This window comes from Miniopterus schreibersii, assembly GCF_964146895.1.
Source record: "Miniopterus schreibersii genome assembly, chromosome: 6".
In the NCBI taxonomy this organism is placed as follows: Eukaryota; Metazoa; Chordata; class Mammalia; order Chiroptera; family Miniopteridae; genus Miniopterus; species Miniopterus schreibersii.
In genome coordinates this window covers 68,589,905-68,615,060 of record NC_138107.1, presented here as the reverse complement: position 1 = coordinate 68,615,060, position 25,156 = coordinate 68,589,905, and the positions used below count along the sequence as shown (strand labels likewise).

The 25,156-nt window shown below is 35.2% G+C and overlaps 1 protein-coding gene across 6 annotated transcripts in view; it reads right to left on the bottom strand.

Annotated features, from left to right (window-relative positions):
• The window catches only part of LAMA2 (laminin subunit alpha 2), a 459,384-nt gene that overhangs the window by 180,855 nt on the left and 253,373 nt on the right, over positions 1 to 25,156 (bottom strand). For 4 of the 6 annotated variants that reach the window (XM_081140000.1, XM_081140002.1, XM_081140003.1 and 1 more), the window contains exons 13-18: positions 22,359 to 22,460; positions 20,685 to 20,896; positions 11,377 to 11,488; positions 6,627 to 6,680; positions 6,330 to 6,443; positions 1,964 to 2,091 (exon numbers count right to left, since the gene is read on the bottom strand). In XM_081140000.1, coding sequence (XP_080996126.1) covers positions 1,964 to 2,091; positions 6,330 to 6,443; positions 6,627 to 6,680; positions 11,377 to 11,488; positions 20,685 to 20,896; positions 22,359 to 22,460 — 722 coding nt within the window. The remainder of the gene's footprint in view (positions 1 to 1,963; positions 2,092 to 6,329; positions 6,444 to 6,626; positions 6,681 to 11,376; positions 11,489 to 20,684; positions 20,897 to 22,358; positions 22,461 to 25,156) is intronic. The other 2 variants (XM_081140004.1, XM_081140001.1) reach the window with 1 other exon arrangement.

Sequence of the window (25,156 nt, the reverse complement as noted above, 5' to 3'; positions counted from 1 at the left end):
GGAGCCGAAATGCTTGTGATGTATAGGATTTACGATCAAGGATTAAATAGATAAATTACCAAGGTAAAACCATTACTAAGCTTTAATTTGTAGATGAAGGTTGCAACAACCTTTAGCTGATTTTTTTCTTAATATGATATTATACAATCATATTCATATGTTCATATAAACATATTCATATTCAATATATTATATTTAATTTATTCCTGAGTCTGTGACCCAGGTTATAGCAGTAATGACTGTTTAAAACTTTTTAAAAGGAGACTTCCCCTAAGGCATTGCATCCCATTACTTAGTGATTTAAAAAAACAACACAGGTTATTAGATTTAAATGAATTTTTCTCATTATAATTGTACATTAAACTATGTTAATTTTCCAAGTTGCTCTAAATTTAAAAGACTTTATAACTCTGAATACACACTTCTAGGATTTTAAAAATAAGTGAATTATTACTGTCCCCTCTTTCTACTATGAAAATGCCACACTTAAAGCTGGAATTTAAAATAGGTTACTGCTCTATTCCCAATTCTACTTGTAAGGATAAGATTATTACTTAATAATTTAATAATAATCATGTACATGTAGCCACTTTGAAAAGTGAAGGATCTTTAAATACTTGGTGTAACTGATATGGTTATTACTGAATTTTTATTATTTTTTTAAATCAAGAAATGTATAATTATACAAAATTGGAATACAGAAACTTGAGGAAATAGAATCATTGGACCCTGGGACCTCAATCCCTTTGGCACTGATGAATGTGTCCTAACGTTTGCTGACTTTCTTTTTTCTTTAAAAAACATTTAGAACCCATTTTAAGGTAGAGGCATAGTAAACAGAGAAGGATGGGTCATGAATGCTTACAATTACACTAAGTTCTCTCCATAACAGCCCCTCTGCATTTATAATCACATTGGTCAGACTTGAGGATGAATCCATAAAGTCTACATATTCAGTTAATTACATAATTCCAAAAATGTGTTAGGCTAACATTCGTATGGTCCTAGGAATGGCCAGCCCTGGGATTTCCGGCTGATTAGTGCAGTGCAAGTGAGTGGACAAACGCAGTCCCTCTGCTTTGTTCAGTGAAAGGGAGTGTTGGGCAATGGGGTTTGTGTATATTAGATGGTTCTGGAGAATTCCTCCAGCCATAGCGAATGCTTTCTCTGTGGGGTGATCTAACCTCACAAATACACTAGAGAGCAAGGTTTGTGTCATATTATGGTCAACATAGGCCTGACTAACCATAAATTGTGAAGGAATTTAATTTGTTCTCCTATATTCATTATTTTCTTCTTCTACGACACCTTTGGTTGCCAAAGGATCTTCAGTTTTGTGCCCACCCAGGCTCATGCCCTAAATTCTGGAAATGATTTGATCACTAATATACATTAACCCAATTTCCCATTTAATTGCTTTTAATGTTATCACTTAAAATGCAGTGTGGTTGTTAAAGTCCTCAGTGTAGACTGTAGACGAAGGAAAGCACATGGACTTAAAATTCCAACTCTGATATTTTCATATTTTATGACTCTGAGCAAATTACTTGATAATAGTCAGTTCTTATTTTGGGCTCACCATGTCCAGTCACTGTTTTAGGTGCTCTGTGTATTTTAATTTACGTAGTTCTCACAACAACCCTGTGTATGTGTACATGTGGGCACGTGTATATGTTTATATAAAAGATATCTGTTCTTTGGAGTTAGTTTTGAAATTCTATTTGACTTCTATCTTTAGATACTAAATCACCAAAACTAGAGCTAAAGTATTAAAAATTCTGTAAAATTAATAGTGATAACTCTAAATATTTTATATTTTAAAAACCTCATATTCCATTACCGAGAAACTTGTGTATATATTTATTATTTATTTATGTGTGACAAGAGAAAGGGTACATTCAAATAAAAATGCACTTACAGAACTGGATGCCCAACTCATTAGAGAGAGAAGTTTATTACTCACTTATTTGATGGGATATTGAGTGGACAGGTACAGGGCAGGCAGTCTTCAGAGGTTCCTTTAGTAGGATCTCCATAGAAACCAGGAAGACATTTATTGCAGTATGGGCCACCTGTGTGATCCTTACAATTCTGAGAAAGAAATGCACATCAAAGTTTATTATTTTGGTCTCAAGCAACAACATGTTACCAAAAATAGGTCCACAGAGCCATTAGTCTGTTCCCTGCCAGGAACAATAATTTTCCACATTAAATGGTCAATTTTACAGCTGGGAAATAGCATTGAAAGTTAATTTAATATCGAACTTAGAAACTACACGCTAGTTGCAGCATATGCGTACTTACAAAAATATGACAGAAATTCATTATACTTTTTTTTCATAATGCAAATCTTATTTCCTTCTTTCTTTAGACTGTAATTTTTTTCTTGAGGAAATACATGTGATTGTTCATGCATGTGTAAGTATGTATAGTCATAGAGCCTTAATAAAATATGTTCAGTGGAAACTGTAGCTGATTCTAGATTAAAAAATCAATTGTTCAGCTTAAAACTGCTGATTTAATGAGAACTGTGGCTAATCATACTAATCTTCTGGGACGACAGCCCTCTTACTTCAGAGATTAATTTGGACCTCAGTGGACTCTGATGAATTGCACAATGCATTAATGTATTACATCTGTGAGGAGCTTGTTTGACATATGTTAAACAATGAGAATACTGAAAAAAATTGAAATATATTCCAATGTTTATTCAAATCACAAGGCACATAACAATTTCCCTTAGACAATTTTTAAAAAACTAAAACTGCATTTTTCTGTCAATTAGTAGTTATGGAACCCATGTCCTTTTCAAAAATAAAAAGATAAAAATAACTTATATCTTGATTTCTTCATGTTAATTAAAGTACATTTATCAATTCAGACTGTGTTCACAAAACTCATCAAGACTGGTTTAAAGGTGAACAATCTAGTTAATCAAGCAAAGGAATTGTCTGTAAAGCTCTGATAGCACAATTCGATAAATTTGTATCACGTTTTTGCATCATGCAGACATAACTCACTTCTTCAGTCTCCAATGCTACAATAAAACATATCTAATGCCTATTAAATATCACATAGCGTGGATTCATTATGACTAAAATACATTTTTTATTTTAAAAACATATAATTTATAATTTTTCTCATGTTAAAAAGAGTTCATCAGAGCTTAGGGGTGTAAAAGCTTTATTTTTATGATCAATAACCAAATAGGAAATAGCTAAATTATAAATTCATTTTAATCTAAAGTAACATTTTAATCATTTGGATGACCATTGGGATAGCCACCCTAATTTACTGAAAATTCTGAATTATTATTTACTTCAGTATATTTTTAAGTATATTTCAAAGAAGCTCAATTTTAATTACATTTAGTAAGTGGGGATTTAATTTAAAAACACACACACAAGTACACACATTTGAACATAGTTTGCCATGTTCCCCGGGGAGAGAGACAGATTCTTTGTTGAGTAGAAGATATTAAATTAAAATCTAATCATTTAACTCTCTGAGCCTCTAGCTTTCATTCTGTAAAATGAGGGAGCAAAAGCCTATGATTTATGGAGTTCTCAAACTCTGAAATCCCATGACAGTTTCACAACCCCAAGTGAAGAGGTAATTCTTTAGTATCTGGTGATACTTGAGAATAGTTTTTTTCTTTGAGGTATTTTAAATTCTGTCTTAAATTTATTTAGTAAGCCATTTCCAAAGATAGAGGTTAACTTCACTATCAACAGTTGTCTCAATAGCAGCATAGTGGGATGGAGTGTGCAGAACATGGGTCAATTTGAAGAAAAGTTTTCTTCTTTATTTCATCTTTGTGCCTTTCAGTTTTCAAGGTTAGCTAATGTTGTCTATTACCCAAAAATTGTATGCTTTTTGCAAGGTTCTTTGCATATTGCATAATGACACAATCAAAATTATATCTTCAAAGACTTAGGGGTTTAAAAAAAATAAAATCATAAAATTGATCGTCTTAACCTTGTTGAAAATGGTATTTCTAAAGCTTCACTGAAAACCTGTACAGCCCGGAGACCCTGTTATTTTTTAACTACTGATTTAGAGGAAAAATATTATGTAGGAGCTTCTTATATTTCCTATTTTCATATTTCATTTCATGGAAATAATAAAATTAATCTTAAAACTCAAGTGTTTTTGGTATTTTAAGAATAAAGTAGCCTTTGACAACAATCTAATGGAAACCAAAAGTATAAAAGATGAGAGGTTCGCTCTGATTATTTCACTCTGGTTATTTTTACAGGTGTCCCGCTACAAAGGTGCTTTCCAAATGTCTGTTCACATCACATATCACAGGAACAAGGAGAAGGAGAGAGTCAGCAGTCTTCTCACATGGCTTTGGCTTCCTGGGTCACTTCAAATGGACTTTGAGTTAAAATGATTTTTTCATATAGGCCCACACTGTAACAGAGGTCTGGGTTTTGATCTGATATCAAAATGTATTTCAGTTAATTTCTAATCAGATTTCAAAACCAAGGTACTTAAAAAGCAGTTTATCTGTAAATTTTGTAACATCTGTTTAATGCTAGGGAAAAACATAAATAATAAAAAAGAAGCTAATGTGCTGAATTGTAAGAATGCCCTCGATGTGCAACATTCAAATATTTTTCTCTTTGTCAATCATATCAGAATCAATGTGCTCAAAATGGGATATCAGCATTTAGTCTAAATACCATTATAGACAAAGGTCAGTTGAAAGTCACAAAAATTTCTTACATGATCACCTATTTACCAGCTACAATGAAAAACCCAAAAAACACCAGAGTCTCTTTATCATCAGGATCTCTACAGTTTCCCCAAGTTTGCCTCTGAAAGTGGGCTCCTATCTCTCTGTTCATGAAACAGTCAATAAACTACATTTCATTAGTAGAAAGCCTCAAATAATCATTGCTCCCACCTTTCTCCCTCCAAAAATTATGCTGAACAAAACTATTTTATTCTAAAATAAAGACTTCCGTTCTTAGAAATATCACAAAGCCAATGGGCAAACAGCATGATTTGACTTAATACTAATGTATGCAACAAGAAATATTACCTTTGGGAACATTATAAGTCTGGTACCATGATATACTTATTTTTGTCTTTTTAGGTTTAAGTAAAGCAAATCCTTATCAGTTTTAGGCTGAATATTTCCTATTTCATGTTAGTGAAGTATTTAAAGGTAACTCAATATTTTTCCCAAGGCACATTTTTAAAGTCTTAAGGTATAATTTAACATCAAAATCACTTAGTCTTGCTATTCATAAAAATGCCATTTCAAAAATCCACTGCTCTACAAATTAAGGCTATCACATTTTATACTGCAATGCAATGAAACAAAATCTTATATAGAGAAAACAGAAAGAACATCAATAATCCTACATGCCAAAACACATTGAAACAAAAGCCCTGAATTTTCATTTTGGATTTTACCCAGACACTTTTAAGTGGAAGAAAAAGGGTAGGAGGTGGGATGAGCAAGAGAAAGAGAGACCATTAAGAAATACAGAGAACAGAGTCTGCCTGAAATTCTACAGGGAAATGAGTATGATATCTCCTAAACTGGCACTGGTTCAAATTGTTTCTGCAAGACTATTGAAATGAGAAGCGTTGTTTCAAGCTTCATGCCATGTCAGACAATATAAAACTAACGTGCCCTCGAGTTAATCAGAATGGCCTATTCAGTGTAATTCTCCAATCCATAAGCCTTCTTAGCAGGATAGAAAGTGTTTTGCTCTTTGTAGAGCTGTTTTTCTTGTAAAAGTGTAGATTTAATTGTAAGAGTAAACAGCTCTGATGAATATGTGTTGCACATATTTATTATTTTTAATCTATATACGATGCCTTGTATTTAGTGAAATGCTGACATTTTGAAATAAAAATACATGCAGTATGCTCTCATTTTCAATGTTAAAAAAACAAATTGTGTCTATTACATCAGTTATATTTTACTTTTCATGTTATAGGGATACAAATCATTTCCTGTTACAGAAGTCCAGTCTATTTTTGGTAGATTTATGGAAGGGATTAAAACCACATATATTCATGGTAGACGTGTACCTCAGTCATCAGTTACATTCTATTTTGATGTATCTGATCCTAATTCAATTTTTAGACTAATATGAAGAAACGCTTACTCCACCGATGCCTGTTATTCAGGGTGAGCGCATATGAAAGAGCATTCTCAACTTCCAGCTCAGCTCAATATAAAGATCTCTGTCAAATCACTTCTTGACTCAAGTGGTTAAGGTCCCAAAGGTAGTGACTGAATCGCAGGGCCCGTTGAGCTGATTTCAGCTTTGTCAGTCAGCATCCGCAAAGAAGAAAGCTCTTACCAGGCATTCTCCGGTGATGTCATCACAGGATTCCGCGTGACCAAAGCACTGGCAGGGTTCACAGATGCCACCAAAAATAGTGCCGTTAACTCGTCTGTGCCTAGGCCAGCAAGACTAAAAGAAATAGAAGGTTTCAAGTCAGTCTCAGGAATTTTTTTTAAAAAATTGTCTTTTGTCTTATTTTGGATAAAGAAATATATTTAGGCAGCAAACTCAACAATGTGCTTGTCAAAGCTTTGCTATTATTGAAACATTGCTGCAGAGCTATTTCTTCTGACATTGGAGCTTCGTACTGACCTTAGCGTTACTGGCAGGTATGAGATTAGAGGAAGCATTAGCTTGGTGTCTCTTCTGAAATAGCAAAATAAAGCAGAGATATAAAGAATTGAAATGTGACAGTCTCGAAGTAAAAAGCACAGACAAAAATAGATGGAAAAGTACTGAAAAAAAGAAAGCAGCCGACATAAAAGGAGTCTTAAGAGAATCTTAGCCCTACCTCAGCATCTAATGTCATCCCAGGGAATGTTGATTTTCTGGAATGCACTACCTTTTCCACATACAAACTGCCCTTAACTCACTCACTTTCAGAAAAGCTTTGCAATAATTTGGAAGGGAATGCCTGCTCTTACACTTGCTCACATACACCTCTAACTTCTACACATACATAAATCATATTTTTCATTCTCAGTTTCCTTCATCTTATTATGTTTTCTCAAATTTACACAAAATAGTCTATGATTTATTTACCATATATCCCCTTGATATTTTGTTTTATGTTATTACTCTACTAGAACTCTTGTATTCATCATTCCTTTTTTAAAGGATGAAACAATTTATCACATAAAAACAGAATTCTGATTAAAAAAGGATATTTGAGTCTCAGAGTACCTGTGTGTCAGTGTCAGCTCTAAGACCACCATCATCCTTAATTAATTGTCCCTTCTGTGGAGGTTACTACAACGTGAATGTGATACAACGTGAATGTGATACAACGTAACGGGGGGCCAAACACTGCAGTCCTCTAGGAGCTTATGATCTCCCTCAAGTTATAATTGCATTCTGTGGGTTATTTACTTTATTTCTGGATGGTTAACTAAAACATAATATATCATGAAAAGACCTTTTTTTTCCCAGTTGAAAGTGAAAACAAGAGAGAAATCACTGAGGTAATAAAGTATATAGAATTGTGCTGTGTATTGTTAGAAACGTTCCTTCTGCCTCAGGATATGAGGACTCTCAAATCTGAACATCGATAACAAACATAAAAAAAAGATGTGCCGATACCTCATATCTGAAAGAAAAGCAAAAGCAACCTTCCTCTTAATTTGGGCAGAACAAAAAAGGTGTCAATTTTCCGGCACCTAATAATTTCTTCCCATTAAAATGTTTGCTGCCCTATAAATTCATTAGAGAAGAGATTTCCTTCTGTAATATATATTTATAAAAACTGGGATGTGACATATCCAGAAAGGGGTAGAAATTAAGGATGTTGATAACAGGGACATAACTGATTTAGTTCTGTTTGGACAAATAATCATGGGATTGTCATTAATAAGTTTTATTTCTTTACTCTGCGAGTGTACAACTCATACTAAATGCTCTTAAGCTGTATTCCATTAGCTATTGTCTTCCTAATATTCCTTCTGTGCTGTATCAGTAACAGCTTTCTTTCTATCGGATCATTATTATCAGCTCAAAAATATAGTCCAGTGTCCCCATCAAAAATTAACTAACTGCCCTGGCTGGTGAGGCTCAGTTGGTTGCAGGTCATCCCACGCATCAAGAGGTTGCCAGTTTGATTCTGGTCAGGGCACATGCCTGGGTTGTGGGCTCCAACCCTGTTGGGGGGGGGGGGCGTAGCTGATCCATGTTGCACTCACAGTGATCTTTCTCTCTTTCCTTCTCTCTCTAAAAATCAATAAAACTATTCTTAAAAAAATTAACTAACAGAAATAGCAAAAATGACAAAATTATTTCCTCAATATCCCATAACTTCCTACCTGCTTTTCTTTTCAGTAAAACATCTCTAAAAAATCTTTCTCACTCTCCTTTTATGCTGCTTTTATTCCATTCTAATCAATCTTGTGCTTCCACCACTCAATTAAAACTGCTTTTGTCCATGTCACCAAATTTCAGGTAGCCAAATCCAATGGACAATTGTACAGCTACATTTTATCGGACCTCTCATCGACATGGGTTTAGTCGATTCCTTTCTCCCTCAACACCCTCTTCTTGTACCTTTCATGACATCCCAGTCCCCCAGTGTCTGTCCTATCCCTTTGCTGACTCTTCAGCTCTTACCCCACTTCTCCTTGTCAGGAGTTCCTGGGGACTTAGTCAATTATCTCTTTCTTTATCACACTTTTTTCCTAGGTAATTTTATGCAGTCCCACGGTTGATGAGGTTTTCCAAATACATATCTCTAGACCAGACAGCTGTTCGAAGTTCAAGACCTACATATTCTAAGTGTACATTGAAATCTATACTTCACAGGATTCTCAAACCTAGTATTTCTAAGATGGTCTGCTTGTTTCACCTCCCCTCTAGCTATTCCTCTCCTAGTCTTCTTCAGCTCAGTAAATGGCATCACACCCAATTCCTCCAGCTGGTAGCCTGACTCATTCTTAAACTGTTTATCTCTTTTAGCTTTGCTTTGGCAGGTAGTCTCTCAGTAAGTCCTACTGGTGCCACTACCGAAATATAGTAGAATAAACATATCTTTCTACATTGCCTGCCATTATCCCAACACAAACCATTACCTCACTACCCTCTGCCACACCAGCGTATCAACCATTCTCGCCCTCTATAACATGTCTTCATCACCCAGTAGTTATAACAACTTTTTCAAAAAATAGAACTCAAATCATGGCACCACTCAGCCTAAGGCCTTCCAGTGATTTTCCAATTGCACTTAGAGTAAAATCCCATGAATGCAATGGTCCCAAGTGAAATTAAAGAGGATCATTTCATAATGGAGTCGTTCGATTTGTTTCTGCCAATTTAGCATTAAGACATCACTGGTCTTTGTAGTTCACTCAGTTCTTAAAAGATATGTGGCTTTTAGTGAAAACAAAGCTAGAGTGCCCAGCCTCATGAACTCAGTAAAAGAGCAAATAAAATCAGGACAGGATAGGAATAAATAATAGCAAGTCAAGGGATAGGAAGTTTTGAAAAAGAAAAGAAGGAATCATTGGAGGGTAAGGGAATGTGGAAGTCTGCAAGAAATCTAGAGCTCCAGCATTCATCGGCTTCTGATTCAATGAAATTATGTTGTGGACTTCAAAATAACTTTATCAAACAATTATTGTATGAGAGGCACAGGAAGCTTTATGACCCCTCCTCTTCTTCTTTTCTGACTCCTCCACACTTGAGCGTGTCTCTCTTCCTACCCCATTATCATTATTTAGCACACAATTTGGAGGTTTTCCACTCCAGGATACTTTCTGTGACATGTCTCTCCATTGGCATTGCTCACCTCTTTGACTGAGTATTGCATTTATGTTCTGCACCACTTACTGGTCTCTTAATTATATAGTGCTGTGATTCACTGTTTCCTAGGTATTTATTCTTTCTCCCTAAACAGATTGTTAGTCTTTAAGGACAGGGATTATGGTGTAATCTTCTTGATAATCCCCTCAGCATCTAGTGCATAATTTACCAAAGCCCTTAATAAATATTTTTGAGGAGAGGAAAGAAGAAACAAAAAGTTACAGCCAATTAAATAATTCAAATATTCGGACAATTTTATATTCAGTGGGCATTAGGAGCTTGTATAAAGGTTGATGAGGAATACTGAGAATTACTAATGTGAGAATAAGCATTAAAGCGAGAACAAGATCAAGGTATTTATTATTCCAACTGAAACAGGAACTTAAAGGTTCAAAGAGAGCTTTCTGTTTGAAATAAAAACTGCTCTGCTCTTAATAAAAGAATACATTTCATCAAATACAGCACGTATTTTACATGGAAAATCAAATTTGCATTGACACAGCTAATTCATTTCCACCGTTATTTTTCTCTTCTCTACGTGAATTTTAGAAAAGTGAGTACTTCGATGAATTACATTTAGTTTTACGCTAGATAGGTAAATCTGAGTCCAGTTAAAGACACTTTTTGTCACAAATATGAATCTAAACCCTGTGTATCCTCTTGAAGCATGTGTTATATCAAAGCACAAGAGAGCGGGCAAGGCAATGCCTAGAGTCTTTCTATAAATGGCACAGTGGGTAGTGTGCTGAAGTGGAACATCTTGGCACACGCAAATGATTTCTTAAAGGCTTCACTTTTAAAGGATGTAAGCTCCCATTTATCTGCAAGCCATGTTCTCTATCAGGACATTGGTGTTGGCAATTTTTGACCAGTTTTCATGTAAAATCAATTTTCAAACTACCTAAAGAAAATATACAGAAGCAAATAAAACTTACCTTAAAATGACACACTGGTAGTAAGTAAGAAACATTACTATCATTATAAATCTAGAATATTAAGACAACAATAAATATCTCAAACTTTAGTTATTAAACAAATCAAAGATCAAGGTATTTCTTCCATATATTATGTTCTTGATATTTTAAAGATAGTGTCCTTTAGACAAGCGTGACTTTCCTGCATTCTTAGGAATAGAGTAGAGAAAGAGTGTGGCACAAAAGATTTAAAAAATGGAGAAAAAGTAAAAAAAATAGTGATAAATTTCTCCTAAGTATTGAGGTGGAAATAAAAGGGAAATACTTTAATACATATTCCGCTATCACTCATCCTATTTTTTTCTACTGATTAAATAGGGAACAAACACGAAAACATCAGATTTTCATCTACAGTAAGGCAAAATACCTCAGAAAGAAACATAATTTCAGGAAGACATTGTGTGAGTTTCACTCTATTTGAAAGCTCTGACCTTTTGGCAGATGTTCAGGTCCCTTCTTTAAGTAATATCCTATCATTTGTGCAATCTTTGATGTAAAAAAACGAGACTCTTTTTAGACCAGTTTATTGAATGAAGTGATGAAGGAACTTAGACTGCACTGAGGCTATACCCTTGCAAACTTACTTCACAAGAGGACCCAGTGTACCCCGGTGGGCACTGGCACACTTCCACAGCTGACGCAGTGCTTCCATCCGTAGGATAGGGAACGGCAGAGTCAAGGCCAACAGAGCTCAGCCTGAGCAGAGGGAAAAAGAGATGGTGAGTAAGCAAACAAGCTCCTAGGTATTATGGAGCTTGAGGAATAGTATAGTAACAATGACGTCAGTATAAGCAAATCACCTATGTTAAGAAAGAAGGCTAAGGAATATCCAGGACTTGAAGCTCTGGCCATTCACTGTATTAGGTAAAGTCTGCCTAGTAAATAGCATGCACAACCCCTACTACCGCTATATGCTGAAAAGATATGAGAACATTCTTGCTCATTTCTTCTTTTTTCTTTTTTGGCTGTGTTTTGATTTCCTTGTTTTGGAGATAGTTTGAAATCACATATTTGAAAAGATTTTTAAAGCAGGAAACATTCATATGACTGATTTGTGTTAACATTTAAACTAGAAAAGCAGAAGGAGACAATAGGAATAAAGTAGAGAAAGAATACGGTACACAGAATTTTAAAAAATAGAGGGCAAGTGAAAAAGTTATATTCAGTCTGAGTCATTCAGTGGAAAGAAAATGGAAGGAAGGAAGGAAGGAAGGAAGGAAGGAAGGAAGGAAGGAAGGAAGGAAGGAAGGAAGGAAGGAAGTTATTTTGGTTCATTTTTTTCAAAAATAAATCTGTACGTTGGTATTTAAAAGTCAAACATTCTCAGACGTTTAGCTGAGTTAGTTAATTTGTTCTGGGCCTAAATGGCATTCATTGTTCTCTGTGTCTATGGGTCTCATTCTATTAGTACTTCTTTACAGTCTGGTGATTTTAGCAGAGTGATTTGATATCACATTGTATTTGTGCAAAGCTAGATTGGCTAAATTGAAAAATGCTGTTACATAAGCCGTATGCAGTCTATTGTGAGTGCGTACCTCCTTCCAAAAATTAGGTAAATGATATACATTTGCAATTAAAATAACTGTTATTGGTGTCTTATTGGCTTTCCCCCATTTCTTAAATATAAGACTTTTTAAAAACTTCATCTTTAAGAACACAAACTCAGGAGTCAGACAGACCAGGGTTCACGCCCTGCCTCTGACATTTGCCAGTCCTTCATCTCTGTAGGCCTCATGTAATGGAGATACTATGAGTCCATACATCATGAGTTTGATTAAAGGATTAAATTAAAGAATAAATATAAAGTTCTTGATATAAGATATACCACATATATCTTAATATAAGATATACCACATATATCTTGATATAAGATATATAAAGTTCTTGATATAAGATATACCACATTAATTAGTAGGCTTTTCATATTCTCATTGACTGTAGAAATGGGATAGAAATGACTAAATGAGTAGTGTAAGATATACTATTTGTATCCCCCAGACTAGCTTTTTGTTATTTTAACTAATTAAAATAAATTTTAAACTTAAGAACACCAAATTAAATGACTGCTACTGATGCATAATGATAATACTGTGTCTTAAAAATGATTGATAGACCTCTGTATCTCATAATATGGCATCCTTTAAGCACACAAAGGATGCAACTGACTTTTGCTATGTATGGCATAAATTTTTTCTTCATTTCTCAAGAGTGGGTAGATTTTTATTGGTTGACAATTCATAATTACCAAAAAGCTTTGTGAGTTTTTGGGAACATACACGGTAATCAAGCCAGAGAACAAAGCTCATTAAATGTATCTTCAAAAGTGACAACCTTTCACAAAGGTGTAAGCTTTTCAGCAACAAGTTTCTCTTTATTGCTTTTACCTCCACTTTACAAATCTTAGACCTTTGATAGTACCTGGAAATATGTATGAATCCATACATGATCAAGAAGTAGAAAAGCAAAATCAAGTTTAAATCTCAGGAAATAGGCATTGGAACAGGATGGCCAAGTGCTAAAATTGTCTGCTGGCATCCTCTAAAGACAAGCAGTTTATCTTTAGCTACGGATGAACTCATCCAACGCTATTTCTTGAATGCTTTCTCCTCTGGGGACACAGCTTAGACAACCTGGCAGAAGGTCATACACCAGCAAGCAGTAAAAATCACTCTTTTACAGTGTTCAGGTTACACAGGGATTTTTAGAAAATCTCTAAATGGTCTTTTTTTCTTCTTCTTCTTCATTAAATAAACTTGTACATGAAGTGTCACTGGAAATTTTTTTTTTTAAATTGAGGTGAAAATTCACATAACATAAAACTATCCACTTTAAAATGTCATTTAGTACATTCTCAATGTTGTGCAACCACCACCTGTATCTAGTTCTAAACATTTTCATTAGTCAAAACAACACCAACAACAACCCTATTAAGCAATCTTTTCTATGCTACTCTTCTCCCAACCCCTGGTAAGCGCAAAGCTGCTTTCTGTCTCCATGGATTTACCTATTCTGGGTATTTCATACAAATCGAATCATACAATACATTATCTTTTGTGTTTGGCTTCCCTCTATTAGCATAATATTTTCATCTTTCATCCATGTCTTAGCATGTATCAGTACATCATTCTTTTTTCTGGCTAATACTGTATTTCGAGAATACACCATGTTTTGATAGCCCCTTCCTCTGTTGGTGGGTGTGTGGCTGTTTCCATTTTTTTGGCTATTGAAAATAGTTATAAATATTGATGTACAAGTATTTTTTGAGTACCTGTTTTTAATTCTTTTGGGTATATATATGTAGGAGTGGAATTTCTGTATCTGGCAATTTTTCTTAACACAACATGAGCTTTGGAAGTTACTAAACTAAGGACATAGTTGTTGCTTATGTTGACATGAGCTTATGAGCTACTCCTTGGGAACAAAGGCCCTGGCACCCTGTCTAATCATCTATATACCTCGCCTGATTATCTCAATATATACTCAATGTGCTTTTGTTGGATGGATGGATAGAAAGAAGGATAGATAAATGGTGACTACATAAATACATGGATGAATGAGTGGATGGATACAAGACTAAATACATACATACATACATACATACATACATACATACATACATAAACGAATAAATGAGTGGATAGATGAATAGAATTTAGTTATATTACTAATAATTAGTAACATATTCCATAAAAAATGATACACTAAAGCTTAGTATCCATACTACAGATGAATAAAATTAGGTAAGTAGAAGACAAATTGCTAATTTGATCTAACAAAGAAAAGAAACAGAAAAATTTTAGAATTAAGATCTGAGGCCAAAGGCTAGAACTCATCTGAAGATACTGTGACAGCTAATTGCCTTCAATTAATGGACTCTCATATGACAAACTTACATTTCTCATCACTTCAATTTCAAAATTAGATGATTTCATGATTACGAGACTAGTTAATTTATCATATGAAAGACGATCACAATTTACTAAATAGCAGACTGGTCAATTGTATACAGATATAGTCCCAGGATTTTCAATATAAAATTTGATAAGCAAAATATAAAGAAAGTATTAGGAAGTTACAAAATAAAAAAAAAAATGAGTAATTGAGTACTTGGAGAACAATTTAAAACATAACAAAACAAAAATGTTTTCAATGAACTGCCAAATTTCATTTGTCTTTGAACAGCAGATGTTCCTCTCCTTAATCTATGTAAGCATTTGAGCTATGAGAAATTTTATCACGCAAACATCCTTCCCAGCAATATTCCACATTAGTATTCACTGAGCAATCTCAATGTTCATTAGGTTCTGCTATTTGTTAAATGGGATTTTAATGTGTTTAACAGTTTTAAGTGTTACTCATGAAGAAGGCTGCAGTTTGGGGTGTTTTCCCCCCCTCTTTCCAATATGGTCATTTTCTTTTCTTGCAACCAGGCTGCATTCATTTAAATACATAATGCTGGCAATAATAAAAAGTACTAACGTTTCGAGATGCCTGAACTGTCAAAGATTTGTCAACTAAGTCAAATGTTTTAGCTGGCTATTTCTCCTTTTTATGACTTGGATATACAGATAAGCTGACGGATGAAGAGAAAATACATAATTATACTAATATTAAAAATGTTGGAATCATATAAAAAAGCATTGTCCGGATACTGATGTAAATATTTTTCTCAATATTTTTGTTTTACTATATTTTCCACCAGAGTTAAGTATGTTATGCTGCACTAAAAAACCAAAATTTAAAATTAAAAAAAAAATCTTTACAACAACCAGATTTTTTATCTTAAGACTTTTTTTAAAATTATTTTTTTTCTACCAACTTTTTATATATTGACCTTCATTTAGTTCTACTTAAATAAATGTTATTTTAGGATAGCCACCAGATAGAGATTTTATTGTTGTTCGGGTGCTTCGTTCTACTTAGTTTTGTCCAAACATAAGATGATGGCTGGGAACTCCTTTCAGCCTCTGCCTTGTGGAAATTCCACAGGTACTAAACTCAAGGAGCCCCATAATTTTCACTCCCTTCCTCAGAAGGTAACAAAATCCTTTAGTGGCTCAGTCAACGTCTGAGTGGGCCACTAAATCCCATGTTAAATAAGGGAAATAACTGATAGAATTTGATATTGTTGCAGTTATTCATCAAAAATACATTAAATGTTAATATCTGAATTCACCTCTTCCTACCTTAGTCCCACCAGTGGGCACTGTGCACACTTTTTTTACACTATTAAACTATTGTAAATGTGCATCTGCCTTTCATACTGGACTTTGCCTTCTTTGAATTCAACGAGCATTTATCCACCTTTGTATCCTCTTTGCTTAGCCTAGAACTATCACATCAAAATAATCATTAGGTACTGAGTGTCTGCTATCTTCTGTGCATTATAATGGGGGCTTGACGGACATCTCCTTTAAGCATCAATGGACCCAACATAGTAATTATGTTTTTGTCCACATTTACAATTGAAGAACCTGGGTCTCAGAGAGGTAAAGTGCCTTGTCCATGTAATACAGTTAGCAAATGGTGCAGCACAAATTTAAACCCAAGTGTGACTCCAAAACTGATGATAATCTTGTTACCTTACATTGCCTCCCAACATATGCTAGATAGCGTGTCAGGTGTTTTAGATACACCGTTTTCTTACTTAGCCTTCAATCTTGAAAGTTAAATATTGTTTCTGCTATTTTACAGAAGAGGGAGCTGAGACTTTAGAAAGATACACAGGGAAGGTGCTCAGTAAATGTTGGCAGACTGAATGAATCCAATATTTACAGAACAGATTTGGGAGGCAGCCAAAGATTATGGGGAGGAAACACATGTGGGTTTAAATCCTGGCTGAACCTGTTACCAACAGCTTGGTACCTAGCAACTGCATACATTTTAAGTCCTAGAGTCCTTATCAGTATAATTTCTTCAAATTATACAGAAAATCACCTGCATCATTAATTTCAAAAGGAAAAAGTATACTATCGACACTATTTCTATAATCACCAAAACTCCTTTGTTTATAAGGATTTTCTAGATTATTTATTATATAAATTCTGAGTAATATTTTTGATATAAAAAATGTCCCCCGAATTTACTCTAAAAGTCATGCGAAAACATCTGAAAAGATCCTGTATTTATTTTCAAACAATAAAGATGCATGAGAGCATCGCAATAAAGTTATGATGGCTCAGTTACGCTGTTGTAACCAACAACTCCAAGTTCTCAGTGGATTCACAGAAAACGAGTTTACTCATGTAAAATCCTCTACAGGTTTGGATGACTGTTCAGGGCATCTGACCTTTATGTGCTTTCAATATTTCTGGCTGTTCTGATCATCTGGTAGATTAATAAGACCCAGAGAGTCTCATACTGGCAAGTCAATGTGTTTTTGGCGGAAGGGGGCGGAGGGTGAAGAAGTGATGCATCATTTCAGCTCACATTTCATTGGCCAAACCAAATCATATGATGACATCTACCCTCAAAGGTTAGGGAAATAAAATATTCTAAGAGGATGAGAGTGAAAAGTTGATGAACTGTATTCATATCTACTATAAAGTGAAAGAAAACTATATTTTTTTTGCCAAGTTCTATACTGAGTAGGTGTCAAAGAAAAGCTGAATAGGCTCCTTGCTTTAGTTCAACATCAAGGATGCTACTAAAAATTTAAGGTTTGGAGAAATTAAAAGAGAAAGATAAGCAGTTAAGTTTATTTCTCTTACATTCTTGAAATAAGAATGAAGTTTTTTCTATTTTTATCTTCATCTTATAAAAGAGGAAAACAGAAGGAAATCAATTAATTTTATTGTATGTGCCTCTCAGAATTCTGGAAAAGAATGACAGCAAAACTGTCACAATTTTGGAAATATTAGTATGTGCTTCATTCTAGGTACCTCCAAGTCTTAATGGTATTTGGAGAAGATGTTCCTTGGAATGATGCAGGTCAGATAGAATTGTTTCAGACTTTTGGGCTGACTTTCCATTAGCTAAGTGCATTCACAGCCCTCTAATTCCACAGTGACATTTTGAAGTTGGCAAACAATTGTCCTCCTACTTATTTCACAGATGAGGGGACTGAAACCCAAAGAGGTCAAAGCTACATTTATGGCTAAAACTATTAAATAGCTGAGTTGAGGACAAAAGTAAAAATCCTGACCTGTACTCAATTCCCTTTTCACTATTCAATGCCATCTACAGCAGTTCCTCCCTTATCCGCGGTTTCTCTTTCTGCCGTTTCAGTTTCCAATGTTTCAATCACCCGTGCTCAACCATGCTCTGAAATATTGAATGGAAAATTCCAGAAACTAACAACTCATAAGTTTTAAATTGTGCTCTGTTCTGAGCGGTGTGATGAAATCTCACACCCTCTAGCTCTGCCCTGCCTGGGACACGTCATTCCTTCGTCCAGTATAATCCACGCTTTCATGCACGACCTGCCCTGTAGCCACATAGTAGTTGCCTTGGATATAAGATCAACTGTTGAGTATGTCAGTGCTTATGTTCAGGTAGCCCTCATTTTACTGAATAATGGTGCCCAAGCACAAGGGTAGTGATACTGGCAATTCAGGTGTGACAAAGAGAAGCTGTAAAGTGCTTCCTTCAAGTGAAAAGGTGAAAGTTCTTGACTAGGGGCAATGTGTTGCACCAGAAAGCATTGCATCTTATGAAGACTTCAGCGAGTAGGGCTGGTTACACAGATGGAAGGAGTAGGTTTGAATTAAAAAATTAAAAAAATTACTGGGGGGGGAGAGACTTCCATCACATAACTTTTGTTACAGTAAGTTATTATAATTGTTCTATTATTATTAGTCATTCTTGTTCATCTCTTACTGTGTCTAATTTATAAGTGAAACTTGTCATGAGCATGTATACATAGAAAAAAAACATAGTATATATAGGGTTTGGTGCTCTCTGCAGTTTGAGGCATCTGCTGCAGGTCCTGGAATGCACCCTCTGTGGACAAGGGGGGACTACTGGAACCACGTAACAGAAGGAATCTAAGACCATTTGCTGAGAGAACTACCACAGAAGGAAATCTCCTTGAATAACTCTAAACGTGAATTTTTGTTGAGATCACTTCAATGTACTTGTGCTTGCACACAAACTATACGCCAAGTCGGAAGCCTGCTGTGCAAGACAAGTTGAAATCAATTCAAGTAATGTTTTACAAATATGAATCAATCCACTTGTAGATCAGAGATAAATAAAATGTAACAAGCTTACTGACTCAGGATTCGTGCTGACTTTCAGCTCACCTGAAGTGGGCTGGAGATTCAAACCTGACGTTGGCCTTTGCTCCTTCAACCAGAAAGCAGCCACCTACTTGGATTAGCTGCCGTGTCAGTTCACACAGACATGCTCTGCGAACATGTCGCTTGCGTATGGGGAAACTTCAAGGACTTCCAATGAAACTGATGATTTTAAGATGGGTAGACACAGAAATCATCTGACATAAATCAGAGGGAAATGCCTTTGGATTAACTAGTCTGAGAAGCAATGCTGACAAAAATAAATAAGCCCCCTAGTCACTTTTTGTCAAATTGGTTGTCATTCATTCTGAAAGCCAGAGCACTCATCTCCTTAGTGTTTAAACATCATGACAATCTCTATTTACTGAATGGGGAAAAACATAATTAATTCCTAAGTGCCGTTTCTCATCTTCATGGCATTTTAGCCCAGCTTCTAGCGGAATTGCCTATGCAAAAGAGGTACATTGTTTGGCAGTGGTTCTGTTATAGATCTGCAGATCCCTCCTTTGGGAGATGGTAATGATGATTACACTTAGTTAAAAGAAAAACTAGGCAGCACAAGCAAATGTTGGGGTGGGGGAGCATCAGCAAAAATAAAAATAAAAATAAATCCTCTTGTAGATAAACTAGTATTGGAGGCACTGCTTTGATTATGGGTATGCCACATCGTCAGTTTGGGGTCCAAATCGATCATTTAACTTAATCTGATTTGAAAGGTAGTTGCCGTGATAACTTGTTATTTATTATCAGAGTAGAATAGGAAAAAGAAACAGAGCTCATTCAGACACAGGTGAAGTTTACATTTTGTCAGACAAATGTCATTGTTTTAAAAAAAAAGCATAGCAGCCTATAGTAAGTCAGACATGGGCATGTTTGGTTGAAGTCAGGGAATTCTCTCTTTAAGGAAAAGAAATAGAGAACAAAAAGGAACTAACCTTTGAAAGTGCTCTACGTAATAAGCACTTTACATAATTATCGCATATAATTTTCACAGTGACCCTGAAGGGTAGGCACCACTGTCTCCACTTTATACTTGAACAAGTCATTTTCCACAAGGACCAATCACTTGCCAGAGGTCACGCATATAATCAGCAATAGAGCTTATTGGATTCCTAGTCTGGTTGGCTCCAAAGCTCATCCTCTCTCATTTATACCATGCCGCCAGTATGGTCTTACAGTGTTTTAGAAAGAGATTTGGGGCTATTTAAATGAAGGTGCTTGTATTTCTTATTACAAACTATATACTCTTAAGTGAGAAACTAGTTAATTAATTAATGGATGAAAATATTTTACAAACCACTTTCTGAATATGGGAATGCTGGAATTACATCTGTTGAGTTTTCCACTGTCTGAGTCACCATAAAGGAAACTTTATTTTCCAGTATAGCCTTTTTCCGTTTAGGGGTCGTTTTTATCATATGTTCTGGCAGAATTGCCAGTGAATCACCAATACTAAAAAGGGGCCAAGCCAAATTCATCCTAGGTATTTAAAAATTTAAAGCTTCAATAGAAATACTTTTCAGAACACCGGTGATCCATTATCTACAAATTGAAAACAACCAACCCCAGGGGTCTGCAAGGTCACTCCTCTAACACAGGCATGTTGGCCCCAAGGTAAACGTGCCAACACTGGGAGACGCAGTTCTTGAGTTTACCTGTAGATGGCATCCACCCCAAGGCTGACTGTGGTTTGTATGAGGACTCTCTGTAAATCCACAAGCACTGTCATAAACTCTTTTCTACTGACTGGAACATTTGTACCATGTATGGTAAATGATTCTTCTTTGAGTGACAATTTATAAATATGGTCTTCAGATGGTTTCAGATGTACCTCTTCCTGGGCTGTGCTGATTCTCAAGTCTTTTCCCTAAAGGGAAAAAGAAAGCATTAAAGGGTAAAACTGTAAAAAAAAAAATGTAAGAGAGTAAAATGTGCCTGGATTTGATTTCTCCACTTTGTGGATTATCCTCAGTAGGTTTTTTATTTCAGGTTGGCTTTTCCTGTCATTCAGCATATTTCTGGTGTATATATATATATATATATATATATATATATATATATATGAAAGGCAGAGAAGGCAATTTAAATAATAGCCCAGACCAGACACACTACAAAGTATAAGTTTCTTCATTGTGCATGACCCTGCTTCCCCCATTAACTTAAATAATAGATACCTGGAAACTCATACGTGCATGTGATTATTAAGTCCTTTGATTTTACACCATTGCACAACAATTGTATATTTCAAATATATTATTTTATGGTGAATGTGGGTTGTATAGGAAAATAGGGGAAAAAACTTGAAATAGTGTATTAAGCTATTGTTTTAAAGGACTTTTCTATATTGAAAAAAAAAGAAGAAAAAACCCTGCATCCTCATACTTACAATAGGATAATGGCATCATAATAGGGGATATATTGACTGACCTATGACATTTAGATTATCCTTCTTATCTTAATTCAATTATATTAATGACATAATTTCTTCTCTCACCATTTTACATTTAGAGAACCCTTTTATCTCGAAGGCATTCCAAGGTACACTTCTAGTTTCATAGACACACACACACGTACTGATATATATCATCTAGCCCACTTCATGTAATACTGGAAATATACATTTGGGGGGAAGCATTTTGTCATTGATTCACATTCATGAAAGGTTCCAGATAGGAACAACAGAGCCTGGGGCTAAATATACCTTGACCTATTCAGAATCATGAAGGTGCCTACAAGTGTATGCCTTTGACTCTGTTTGAGTGGGGGGGGGGTATGGGAACTGGGAGGGAGGGAGCCTCTAAGATAACTTCAGGCTTCCAGCACTTTAGAACGGCCTTTTGACCTCCAAATCCTGAAAGCAGCTTCTCCCATATCTTTCTTACCTAAATTAGGAATTTTGAAGTCAAAATTTAACTACACCTAAATAAACAAGTTTCCCTTTTTATTTACTTCTGCTTAATGTAAACAAAAAAGCAGACAAATTCTACCTGGGAGCAAGGGGAGATGGAAAATATACAACCATGTAAATCAGCATTTGCCTAAACACTTTGCTTGTACTTATTTTCTTGGGAACATGGCCATTATGTTTTTAATTTAAATTCTAAGTCTGCTCTAAAGGTCTCCTTTATCATTGGAACCCAACGAACAGGCTTGGTCTTCTAGATATGTCTCAGAGTGAAAAGTAGGACTGGCACAGAAAAAATTTCCAAGATATAATATTTTTCTATCGTAGTATGTAAATTAACGTCAAAGCAACCAAGGTAGGAACACCCTCAAATAACATAAGAGCGTAAAACGGTTGAACATGAATGACCCTCTCTGTACTCTACCTCTAAGATAATCGTGCTCTGGAGTGAGCGTTTGCGGGCTGTGTCTTCTTCTTCAAGGTCATACGATACAGTAAATGTCAACTGTCCTCCAGCTGCTGTGAGCTACAAGAGAGGAGATGTGTAATCATTATAGGACAGGAGATGGGCTATTAAATCACATTTTGCTTATCGTTTAAAAATCATTTTATTGTTCTAGAGGGCAGGATTTGGAAGAAGCAGAAATCCCAAGAGGGCAGAGTAAGAATGACAGACATTTCTTTAGAAGTAACCTTTATACGAACCTTAGCAATCAAGGGCGAGCCTGACACAAATATCAATTCAGGTATTATTTTCCCCAGTACTGCCGGCCTGCAGAAATAGGTTAGGTTCCATGAAGCCAAACACATCTCCTCCTGTCAGTTTCCTAGTCTATAGCTTGAGCTTTACAATTTCCAAACAGAAAAGGATCTTTGACAAAATTGGGAGATTTCTAGCCATCCCTGAGGGTCACTCGCTTTCTGTGGGTCTAAATGATTTCCACAAAGACATCGGTCCCTATGACAGGCACTTTACATAGTCTATAAGCTAAGCTGAGAAATTCTGTCGGTCAAAGAAAAATAAAAGTGTAGCATCAAATTTTATATTATGATAAAATTTCATCAAAACTCCCAAAGAAAATAATTTTCCTGTGTGCAATAAAATATGCTTAGTTTGAATAAATGTTATCCCTTTTCATTAAACAAACCTCTTTTCTTCCAGTCTGCCTGCTATACCTCATGCAGTGTATGCTTGAGGTTTATATCTCCTGACATTGACAGTAACCTTGTAGAAAGAAAGAAAGAAAAAAAAAATAGGAAAGCAAGATCATTTATAAGGACAGGAATCAACATTGGAGCTTGAGTGACAGGTTCAATGCAAATGCTGTATTCCCTTTTAAAAAATTCCACTCCAGCACTGTAAATAAAGATATTCATAAAACAAAGCTGATGATTTGTATTCTGCTGTTTCCTCCACGCTGTCGAGCAGAGACCCAGCTTTGCAGCCGTGGGCTCCCTGTGGCCTCTGTGGCAGACCCTGGTCACAGAGCACTTCCTGGGGATGCGCTGGATGCGGGGGAGGAACCTGACTCCCCGCAAAGCTGTCCCTCCGGGAGTCACACGAAGCTCACTACGGCTGATTAAGCAGGGTTTTTAAATTGAAGCTCTGCAATGTCTTCTAAGAGCTCATTACATGGAGCTCTGCGAGGAACTAAAATTCAGAAAACTTCTATTCCCCTGCTCCACTGAGAAATAGCCTTCCTCTAATGTCTTCTCATATATAAAATAATAAATATCTGCCTGGACTAGAGCACTCGGCATTACTGTGAGTAATGAGGGGTGAATCCATGTAAAGGGCTTTGGTTCTATTAAGATAAGCATCCGCAGTATCGCGGAGCATGCTTGTTCAAAATCAGCTATTTTCTCAAAGAGGGGAGTCTAGAAAGACAGCATAGAAAGGATACTTTATTTATTTCAAAGAGGACTGAACTATTTAGAATTTTCTAAATTAATGAAAACAGTTATTAGGAGGTAGGGAATGAGTTTGGGAAGGATATTGGGACATAAATGAAAAATGTTGCAAAACTTTTGAGCTTCCCAGTATAGAGTGTCCCCCCAAAATATATACACACTTAACAGCTGATAGCTCAATTGATGTTTCCTTCTTTTCAGATTTAACCCATTGTAATTAATAATATTCAAAGTGTATATGCATTTGGGGGGGATACCCTGTATATTTTGATTATTTAAAATAATCAAAATTAAAATCCATTATTTGGATCACATATTTTGATTTTTCTGGAATATGCTCCCCAACCCCCAATAAAGAAAAAAATTCAATTTCTCAAAATTTATTTAAGAAATTACCATACATATCCAAAATAAAAAACTTAGAATTAAAGGTAACTAAGGTAATTCCCATCTTGCCAATAAAAAGGCCAAAGTAGATGTAACTTCAGTCTCCAAGCTTTTAAGACTTTAGATGAAAGAGAAAAATGTTTAATTTGTTACAGTATTTGATTTGTTAATGTCATTCCCATACCTACTTACAGTATTTGTAAAATCATATAATATATAAAATAATGTAATATGGGAGAGGAATAAGGTTGAAATGTAGAAAAAGGAACAGATAACTATGTAGGAAAGAGAGGGGCCTTATGTGGATCGATGACAATATGAAATAAGAACTAAGGTAGGATTAATTCAACCTGTTATCCTGAGGACTTATAATAATAATAGTGATAAAAATTAGAAATTGCTTTTTCACTCACATTTTATAAAGCATCCCCCCCAACTATTTTGTGTATCTCTGATACCCATGCTTTGGCTTTATTAGAACCAGTTTTGGTATCATCTAACAATTTTCATGATTGAAATCATTTTACTTCCACCTAAGTTACATGAAAAACAGACAATTTTTGAAAGATGGACACCATCCCCAGACTTTTTCCCCCCCTCAAGCCACAAATACACATTTCCATAATATTAGAATTGTCTTTTCATTCACCCTAGAGGTATGTATTTATGATCACCTCTATATAAATACTTAGTCAAATACTAATTTAAGTAATTTTTTAAATGATTGCTTAAGAAATCATCCTGCAATTTAGAGGTTGTATCCCTAGGAATAATTACTTTCTATTTGTTAAATTCCTTTGCCTCTAAACTCCATAATCTCTTCATAAGGAATAAAACCAAGCATTTTTGGGGTATTGTTTCCAGTTAATGTGTCTTCCCCAGGAGTACGTACCATTGTATCAGAGTCTTTGAAACACGCCATTG